The sequence below is a fragment of the Silene latifolia genome, chromosome 10 (assembly GCF_048544455.1).
Source record: "Silene latifolia isolate original U9 population chromosome 10, ASM4854445v1, whole genome shotgun sequence".
NCBI lineage: Eukaryota > Viridiplantae > Streptophyta > Magnoliopsida > Caryophyllales > Caryophyllaceae > Silene > Silene latifolia.
Window position 1 is genome coordinate 10354123 of NC_133535.1, and position 10195 is coordinate 10364317.

General features: G+C 37.6%; 2 protein-coding genes across 2 annotated transcripts; one reads left to right on the forward strand and one right to left on the reverse strand.

Moving 5' to 3' along the window:
- Nucleotides 1–1518: 1518 nt before the first annotated feature.
- Nucleotides 1519–6674, forward strand: LOC141605058 (uncharacterized). Its single transcript, XM_074423687.1, has 9 exons — nucleotides 1519–1729; nucleotides 1965–2247; nucleotides 3540–3641; nucleotides 3717–3799; nucleotides 3898–4014; nucleotides 4536–4638; nucleotides 4760–5318; nucleotides 5453–5655; nucleotides 6441–6674. Exons 1-9 carry the CDS (start codon nucleotides 1602–1604, stop codon nucleotides 6555–6557), a joined length of 1695 nt encoding a protein of 564 aa, XP_074279788.1. The 5' UTR covers nucleotides 1519–1601; the 3' UTR covers nucleotides 6558–6674.
- A 392-nt stretch (nucleotides 6675–7066) lies between these two features.
- Nucleotides 7067–9893, reverse strand: LOC141605060 (heavy metal-associated isoprenylated plant protein 39-like). The gene is made up of 3 exons (XM_074423688.1): nucleotides 9698–9893; nucleotides 9274–9349; nucleotides 7067–7760 (listed from the first exon to the last, which is right to left on the reverse strand). The coding sequence occupies exons 1-3, from the start codon at nucleotides 9701–9703 to the stop codon at nucleotides 7342–7344; spliced, it is 501 nt and encodes a 166-aa protein (XP_074279789.1). The 5' UTR covers nucleotides 9704–9893; the 3' UTR covers nucleotides 7067–7341.
- Between the last annotated feature and the right edge of the window lie 302 nt (nucleotides 9894–10195).

Sequence of the window (10195 nt, forward strand, 5' to 3'; positions counted from 1 at the left end):
GAAGTTAACACCAAGTCCTTATAGCTATGCAATGATACTTTAGGTCCTTATTGATATCTTTCTACATACTTTGGGTCCTTTCTTTATACTCCCTCATATTCACAATAAACCTCTCATTTCATTTTGGCACAAATATTAAGAAAACACACTACCCCACCATATAATTAAATTTGGACCACACAAATACACTACCCCACCCTACAATTAAATTTGGACCACACAAACACTTACCAAAAAAGGAAATGGGGACGTTATTATAAATAGACGGAAAATGAAATAGGGAAGTTTATTGTGAATAGGAGGGAGTACTTACTCCATGAAGTTTCATACGTATGCAAAATTGCAAATAGCTGAAAAATGTTGGAATTTGAAACACGTAATTGGACTAGCTCGTAATAATGAATCATAAATTGAGTCAATTTATGATCGGCCCAGCCCATGTTAAAAGTTTCTCAGATCTTCATGAGAGAGCAACAAGATTTTGGGGTGTGGATGGAGGCACGGAGCTTTGCATCGTAGCGGGCTAACTCGGTCCAGCGCGGCCTAGTGAGCCGATTTCCAGCAGCTCGACCAGCACTAGTGACAGTCCGGGGCAGCTTAATGTCATCCTCGGGACGGTTTCGTGCCGCAATTTCCTCGACCAGGCCTGGTCAACACTAATAAAAAAAATGTATGAAGGCCACTAGCCCGCTATTCGCGGGTTGAGCTCGGGCTAGACCAAACTGACCCAGCCTGGTCCTCATTTAGTGTCGTGCCTGGGCTATTGGCACTAAGCCTGCTCGGCATAGTGCATAACTCTAAGTGTTGACGCGTTATGCGGATCATTTATCTCATATGATGTCTTGTCTCATGTTTCGTATTACTCTCATCTTGACACATCAATATAAAAAGTAAACAAGTATAAATACGAGTATATATTATAAATGTGTATTACGTGTTTACGTCTATGTCACGTAAACCGAATCCAATATAATTTGACATGAAATGTTTTATCGTTGTACATTAATCATTATTATACTCCGTATTAAATAATTTTAATGATAATAGATTTTAAAATGGCATATCTAATATCACCCCAAAACGACCTCATCAACCTCAACTTGTTACATGCCTGGAATTATACCGATCCCAACTAACTCGATCCCACCTGACTCAAGAAACCCGTTTGGGGATTAGACCTGACAAATGGGCCGTGTTCAGATCGGATAAGCTCAAACAAGGTCATTCAAGTAACAAGTCATACTTGTTTGTTTTGAGTTATGTACAAATCGGATCAGGTTATTTAAATCAAGTCATTTTACCAGGTTTATTTGGGAGGTCTATCCTACTCGGTAAACTCTTCCCCAAAAAAGGTTTCAACAGAGTAACAATTTGGCACATCTATCGCAAATTTCCCAAAATCAGCAAACAAAAATGTTGGGAGTAAAATCTCCCGCGCATATCTCAAATTCCACCCAATTTTCAAAAATTGCACTACACTACTTAATCCAATTTCATCCCTAATTTCCCCTCTTTCTTCACCTTCAACTCCTTCAATGGTGAACACAATAAACCCTAATTAACACCAAATCACCCTCATTTTTCAATTAATCAGTGGAAAAATGATGGATTCCACTAATAACAACAGTTTTTCAAAAACAATCTGTTCAATCTGTTATGAAGATCTCAAACCCATTGTTGAAGACCTTCAAGCTATCTCCATTTGCGGCCATGTCTTCCATGAACTCTGGTACTTACTCTCTCTCTCTCCATTTTCGTGTCCCAGCTTGTGTCTCATTACTTTTGATTAAAATATTTCAATTCCCTCTATCTAAATCGTATGTTTACTTTTGATTAAAATATCCCTTCCCGAAGAATAAAGAAGGTAAACAAATGATTGAGACGGAGGGAGTACTACTGTGAATTTGTTGATGTTATCTTGAAATATGAATTTGATTGAAAAATTGATGAAAAATTAACCCTAGTTTGCAGCAATGGTTCGGGTACTGCACGGGTTCGAAGAAACAGACATGTCCGGTGTGTAAACAAGGGTGTACTAAGAAGAATGTTGGCCGGCTTTATTTTCAGTCACTTGGTGATTCTGTTCTTACTCAATGTCAATCTGAAAACACTAGAATTAATCGCGGCGATGGCGGTGATTGTCCGGAGATTTTGCGTATTGAGGTTAAGAGGTTGGAATCTAAGGTTTCTAATCTTAGTTCTGCTTTAGATTTGCAGCAGAATGAGGTTAAGAAGCTCATTGATGAGGTATAATTTCGAAAGTTGATTAGTTTGAGTTTGGTAGTGTTATTTATTAGTTTTGAGTTTGTTAAGAAAGATCTGTTCTTGCAGTGACGGCCTCTTTCTTTGTGACAATTCTTGTTAGCTGACCACAAACTATATACGACTTAGTCTTTGTTGTTCTAGACGACATTATTAGATTTGGAGTATTCTATCGAGCTTAAATTCAGCTGAAAGTGTCTACCTTTCTTGAAATGTTCTTGCAAACAAGACCAACAGTTGGTGGTGTTATTTATTGCTTCATTTTTTGGGAGTCACTAGTTGTGTGTGTTTGAGAAAGATTTGATCTTTATTTGTGGAAGTGTCGAATTTGTAAGTCATAAAGTGTGTGCCTTTGTTATGGTTCTTGACTTCTTGCGAGATGATTGCAATTTGTATTAGGGCTTGGGCTTTGTTGTTCAAGAAGACATTGTGAATAGGGTGTGTCTGGATAGCAAATGTGGAGGGAAAGGGAGGGGAGGGGGAAGGAGGGAAGGGAAAGGGAGAGAAGGGAAGGGGAGGGGGAATGGGGTGTGGGTGTTTGGATACAATTTCCTCCAAATCTTGCCTATTGTGGAGAGATTTTGATTAGTCTTGAAGGAGGGAAAATGGATCCTTCCAAATCTCTCCCCCTCCATTTCCCTCCACCCTTATTTGCTATTCAAACAAGGGATTTTAAATCCCCTACTCTCCCTCCCTTTCTTTTCTCTCCAAATCTCTTAGGGTGTGTTTGGATAGCAAAAGTGGAGGAAAGGGAAAGGGAGAGAAGGGAAGGGGAGGGGGAATGGGGAGTGAGTGTTTGGATACAATTTCCCTCCAAATCTTGCCTATTGTGGAGAGATTTTGATTAGGCTTGGAGGAGGGGAATTAGATCACTCTAAATCTTTCCCCCTCTATTTCCCTCCACCCTCATTTGCTATCCAAACAAGGGATTTTAAATCCCTACTCTCCTTCCCTTTCTTTTCCCTCCAATTCTTTCAATCCAAACACACCCTTAATCCAAACACACCCTTAGTTGATTCAACTGAAAGTCCTTACCTTTCTGGAAATATTTTTGTAAGCTAGGTTGTTCTTCAAATGGTTTTATGTTTTTATGTTTCGTTGACTAGTATATAGTATCTTGGTATATTCTCTAGTCCTTTAGATTGTGATTGTGCTTTGTAACCAAGAACTCGGAACATATACAGTACGTATGCTTGGTTATGATTGCTCTTGCCTAGTATACCAGTAGGAAAATCAGTTTGTGGTTGTGATGACTGATTGGTTTTCATCTGTTTCAGCTGCATGTTTGCAAAGAACAGTTGTCAAAAGAAGTATTCTCGAAAAATGAGGCATTGAGGCAGAGGGAAAGTATCCAAGCAATTCTTCAAACGAAGTCAAGTGTGAGTTTTGACATAATTATAGCTCTACAGATTAATATGTTTCAGCTAGTTTGACACATGTATGAAACAATGTAGGATCTCGCTAGAACAACTGCAGAATGCTCAAGGCTGCAAGAAAAGAATACAGCATTAGTCAGAGAGCTCGCTGCCGTTAAATTGTCAGTGCAATTCTTGAATGGAGATTTTCTTTTCTTAATTTTTTGCTCAATTGCCTGTCTTACACTGGTTGTGGTGACTGTTTTTTTTACGTATTCAGGGCGTCTGACTGTAATCTTGGGGAAGAAGAGATTCTGAAGCTTGCTTCAGTAGGTAGTGAAGGCAATATGCAAGAAGCAATCAATGTTCTTAAGAAGTCATTGGTCATTCGTAATAAGTAAGTCGTGAATGTAGTTTGGCAGCCAAGTAGCCTTTAGGATTTTTCTGTTGATATTTATACTCTGCTGCATAGTGGTGTTAATTGTACGATTCTACCTCTTTTTTTATTCTACCGTAAAGTATCATGATTGCATATGCATTTATAAAGGTCATGGTGACAGATGCTATGCACTCCATATTAGATTTCGACAAGGTTTTAGGAAGCTTAGGAGACCTCTTAATACCTGTACACTGGAGAAGAACAACTAGAGAGTAGAATATTCCTAAATGTCCTGGCTTATAACATGAGTTGCTCCTTATACTAGAGACTATTACTTAGTTGACAGTGTTTCTTCACTTAGATCTTTGTGCATGAAGTGCTGATTAAAGGAAACTTTTTGCAACCTGAAAGACTTTGACGAAACTTATTCCGTTAGTTCGAGCTAGTTCCATCTTGCAGTTGTTCCTTCTCTGTATTATTTACTTGGTATTTGATATTCAAAGACTTTTCTAATTACCTAGACCTGTGGCAATTTTCAGGAGTTACAAAGATTTAATGGCCAAGTGCAATACTCTTGGGAGAGGGGAAGCTCGTTTCCAGAGAAAGCTCGAGAAGGCAAAAGAGAAGATTGTAAAACTAAAGGTAATACATTGACTTAGGTAAAAGCACAAACATGAAGATGGTATTTGGCACAATTAACAATGTTGGCCCTTTGTCTGATTATGTGCTCTCATTGATATTTGTTAGTTGTTACCACTCTCAGATAAACATTCAAGAGCTGGAGTCAACTATAGAAGCAAAAGATAACGAAGTGTTGAGGTTGCTCAAAGCTTCCAATACAAGAAGCTGCAACGACGTGCCAATTAGTAACAGCAGCAAGAACTCCTCATCCACTTTGAAACATTCATCTCTTGAGGAAAAGAGACAATTTTCCCCGCCTGTGATAAATTTGGATGATGATGGAGATACTAGCCCATTTAAAGCTAATAAAACAGGAAAAGATGATACTATTGTTTCCAAATGCCACGATGATGGCAGAAGTATTCAGGGTCGGGAAACTACACATTACGAATGTTTAGTGGATGAGGAGTGTGAGATTCTAAAGCCTAGTGCCTCTGATACTTGTACAAATTTCCGTAGCAGTACGGAGGAATCAAACCCTAAGTGTGGAGAGCCAGCTTCAACGGGTCTTAGAAATGATTTGGTCAATGAATGTTCTACTTCGAAAGAAACTGCTAAACTAAATCTACAGGACATAAGACAAATTCAACCTTCAGTTCACACTCCAGCGGCTTCATCTTTTATTCCACTTGTCGAGCCAGGTATGTTATGTTATCAAAAACCTTTCATTCAAATGCAGACCCAATTGTACTCTTGATCAGTTCTTTGAACTTTTAAGAGAGAAATTTTTGCTTATATGAAATATGTCATTGATTATTGGTGAATTAATGTGCAGGAGATCGATGTTTTGCTGGAGGATTGATGGGACCTGATGGAGCAAATATGTATCTTGGGAAATGGTGCAAACGAGTACAGAACAATGCACCCAAGGGTTCAATGCCTGGATCAAGTAATGGCACTGACAGTCTGATTGCTGTGGGGGGTGATGGAAGGGGTGGGAAGGTTAAAGTCCTGAGGCCTTTTAATCAAACAAGCATGGTAAGATTTCTTATCTATACTTATGTATTCTTATGTGCATCTGAGATGTCAAAGTGTATCCGTTCTTCCTACTGGCAGATCCATACACAAGAATTCAGGGTCCCTGCACCGGATAACTAATTATTTGTGTATTTTGTCGAATTTTTCCGTGTTTAAAAAATTAAAATGCAAGAATTTCTATATTTTCAATGGGTCACGGGAGACAACTTTTTAGCTCTACCACTGATTCTTCACTCTTTTTTGGGTGCGTGTTTGTTCGGATGAGTATGTGGTTCAATTTATGACTGGAGTTTATATGAGTAAGCTAACTCAGACAGTACACTCAGCGGCACATCCATGCCTAGGGACTTTAGAGTGTCTCTAAAAACTATACGAAGAGTAGAAGATATGTACATATGTGAATGTACGCGTACATTGAGATACAATAACATTATCACGTCTCAAAGCCCCCCTTATATGGAGACATGGAGTAATGTTCATATAAAATGGTGTGTCTGAAAATGTATCTCAGGTTTATATGAAGTTATGAACTATGAAAACGGTCCTTCGCTAAAATTTCTAGAAAAATGTCACAAAACAAAATTCTACTGGAGTTTGAAGACGATTCCTATAACTTTTAGAAGTTGAATGAAAGTTGCTATCCTTTTCAACAGATTACCATCATGTGGGCTCTATTAATCTTTTCTTTCTGTCTATATGACTATATCTCTTGGTATATTTTGAGTTTAATGACATAAGCTCCTATATAAAATCTGGAATTAAATTATTTTTTCGTATGTCCAAAGGATCCAAAGGAGAGCGTGGTTTCAGCGAAGAGATTCAAACCTGGAAGCAAACCAAACAGCTTGCAGTCCCATGGGTGTCTGCAGATAGAGCATTTCTTTGGCAAAGCACGCAGTTGACGGTAAAAAAGTAAAATTTGACTTGCTTAATTTTCTGGAAGATGTGATGCTTAGAACTTAGACTATCAGTGTAAAACAGGATGCAATTTTCAAAACCAGTTTTCTAGTACACAGAAATCCCGACACTCGGAATAGTCTCAGTTTGCTGTTACACCAACCCTCATTTAAGACCGTCTTAACTTAAGACGGCTCTCATACCCGAATGAAATAAAGGTGAAATGAAAGAAGGCTGTGACTCGTGATTCGTGAGAGGTCTTAATTTAAGACGGTCTTGTATTTTCCTACTGTTTGCATCCCTAAGCCGTCTATTGTATTCGGGGTAGAATGTAATTAATCATTTGAACATTTCAAAGCTGAAACCAGAATATTGAAGCATGGTTGGCCTTCCTTCCCTGTAAATCTTGTATCGACAAGACAACATAATCTTGAAGAAGGTAGTTCTGTTTTTCATCTTCGTTTATAGCGTTTTTCCCTTGGTAGAACCCTTCATTAGCAGTTTATCGATCTATATAACAAATGTCTCAACATTATTAGATGATGATATCGGCCATTTTCTCAGTATACAAGATCGATGGTCGAGTTTTTCTCAAGAGTTATATACAACAGAGTTGGTTTACAGAAAATTAACACAGAGTACATACATGCTTACCTAACTACCAAAACTTTATTCCAGGGGACTATACATCCAAGGCGACATCATAATAATTGCATTTCCAGTGTCGTCTTTGCATCAATCTTCCAACCCAACCCGACATCAATAAACAAATGTATGTCTCACATTTCCTCAACATATGGTGCAAGCGTTCGGGTTCTCTTCCATGCTTTGGACATAATAATGGGTGGTCATTTGAGGGTTATATTGTTTATAAGATTTAATGAGCTCTAAAACGGGGTCAGGCTTCTTCTCTTCCTCTTTCTTACCCTCTTCTTTCTTAGGTTCGTCTTTCTTTTCCTCTTCCTTTTTCGGTTCTTCCTTCTTTGCCTCTTCCTTAGGCGCATCCTCTTTTTTGGGCTCTTCCTTCTTTTCCTCTTCCTTCTTCGGTTCTTCCTTCTTCTCTTTCTCCGGCTCTTTAGCTGGGCCCACGAGTACTATATCCGTTGTTGGCCAATGTTTGCGTAGTTTACTTACAATGCTCACAGGATCCACCATGCCAATCACAGTTAATCTGCTTGCCTTCATGTCCATCGCAATAGAATCTATCCCTACATATCCGAACAATTGCCATAAGGAGAGTCTCATATATTATTCGTATGGCTAAACATGCTTTACTTGGTAGTAATTAATTTAGTTTCTTATCAAAAGTTAGTACTCGTATTTCATTAAAATACGAGAGAAAAAGGAAAGAAAACAACTCGGCGAAACGCTAGTGCTAGTGAGCAATTTTTTTTTTTTTTTTTTTTTTTTTGACAGTGATAAACTGATATAAATAAAAGAAAGTCGGCATAACAATTAGTTACATATTACCCATTTTCAAATGGGTTGGCACGGAAAATCTCTAAACTACGCGACAAGCAAATTTGTTCGATGAAAAGGATTTGTTTGGATTAAATTAGCGAGCTGCTGTACTAAATCTGGAGAGTTTGGAAAAACAGAAGGTTCCTATAAAAATTAAACTGTTACCGCTAAGGCACTAATGTTGATTATCAAATTTAATAAAAGTCGGATCTTAGAGTAGGTAGAGGTAAACACTTCATAATTCTAGTTCCATTCAGATGATTTCATGCAGCAAACCAAATACGAAACATCACCAGAATGACAGTGACGGACCAGCTAAATCTTTGGGACCGTGTTACCATTCAAACAACACACCCTTGCGTAATATTACAAACATTGAAAATGGGTGTTATGGGATGACAGTATGACACTGAACTTAGGACCATCATACTCAAAAAGCATACCGGTGGTGTCACACAAGCGACAATAACCAGGGGAACTCGACACGACACGGAAGTTTCACAAGAAAGAATTCAACCAGAAACTGATTGTTTATATTCATTGTAAGGGTATTTTAATCAAAGGTAAACAATTGAATGAGCCGGAAAGAGTAAAAGAGAATGCCGATAGCATCACTCAATAAAGGATTCAACCAGAAACTGATTGTTGGACCATATGAAATACGGAGTATGTAACAAGTTAATCAATCAACATCAACCTAGAATCAGAAATAATTCTACACTGGGCCATATGATCATATTATTGATATCGCAAATTCTTATTTCAGACGGGCAGTTTTCCCGTCTGAAATAAGACCGACAAAATGTTGCCATTTTTTAAGAGAATGTAAGCAGTGAATCTGCAAAATGTTATCAGTAAAGGTGTCACTTTTTACCCTGAAAATAGTGGGAAAAATAATGGTAACATGTTATCGAAAAATACAAACATTTTACTGTCAAATGATAACATGTTGTCCGTCTTATTTCAGACCAAAAGCAATGGTCTTAAGAAAAACGGACTGGATTGATATAATTCCTCTGAAACAATTAATTTATATCAATAAATAAATGTATACTAATCCTAAAAAGTCTAAAGCAAATTAATCAGAAACTAGTAGTTCATACTTCATAAAACATTTAGAACAAAGATGAGGAAATGCACCAATTCTTGTTTAAGACGGCTCTAACACCTGATCAATATAGAGGTGGAAATAAGAAGTTACGAGAGGTCTTAAGCTAAGACGGTCTTAAAGCAAGACCAATTAGAGGAAATTTAGTGTACCTGGAACTGTAGACACTGTCTTAAGTGCTTTCTGTTTTGCCTTATCATCATGCAAGTCCAATTTCAACACTATTTTCTGTCAAACAACCATACAACTTCTATAATTCTATAATTAACCAAATAAAAAAGTTAAAAACACCCTAATCTCAAACATATAGTCTACTAGAGTATTCAATAATTCTTATATAAAACCGTTTTACAACGGACTTGCTCATTGATATTAGTAAATGAGTGTTTAATAACAAAACTAAAGATGTGATCATCAAAAAGGGTTTAAGCAAGTGATTAACTTAAAGCTTAAAAGTTCAATAACTTTTAGAAAAAGCAGAATTTATGATGAAAATTAAAGGGAAAAATCGAAACTTTACATAAGAATAATAATCCAGAAGAAGCATTAATTAAAGGGGAATTTAATCATTTATACCTTCATTAGTTGGATCAGGAATGAGAATTAATGCAGCAAAGATGATGATTTTGTGTATAAAGAAAGATGGTGAAAGCAATGCAAGTTGAAGAAGTAGGTGTCTTTTTAGAGAGGGAAAAAAGAAAGGAAAATACGAAAACTAATGATTTTGGTGTTTTTATTCAAGATTATATGAGTGACATTTTGGACCCCTAATGCCTAAACAAAATATAGCGGATGGTTGAAGTCTAAGATCGATTTTATATTTTATCTCGCACTCTTATATGAATGGACCTTGGATTTGAACTTTGAAGTGTAGATATAATTTATACCTTCTCATATCTGGTGCTATAGATGGAAACGGTCGTGCCGTTCCACCGTGCCTGAAGAAGAAAATGGCACGGCCCAGGCCCATGAAGGTGGGCTTCATTCCGTGCCGTGCCAAACAAATGAAAATGGCGGCCCAGGCACAGCCCACGGCCGATGCGTGTCGTGTCGTGTTTGAGCGTGCCTTAACAA

What these genes read in the sequence shown, in the direction of transcription:
- LOC141605058 (XM_074423687.1), top strand. Translation starts at nt 1,602, where the DNA reads ATGATGGATTCCACTAATAACAACAGTTTTTCAAAAACAATCTGTTCA. An exon ending in CATGTCTTCCATGAACTCTG is followed by an intron (nt 1,730 to 1,964) that starts GTACTTACTCTC and finishes AATTAACCCTAG; the next exon opens with TTTGCAGCAATGGTTCGGGT. An exon ending in TCATTGGTCATTCGTAATAA is followed by an intron (nt 4,015 to 4,535) that starts GTAAGTCGTGAA and finishes GGCAATTTTCAG; the next exon opens with GAGTTACAAAGATTTAATGG.
- LOC141605060 (XM_074423688.1), bottom strand. An exon ending in GACAGTGTCTACAGTTCCAG is followed by an intron (nt 7,761 to 9,273) that starts GTACACTAAATT and finishes TCGGATATGTAG; the next exon opens with GGATAGATTCTATTGCGATG.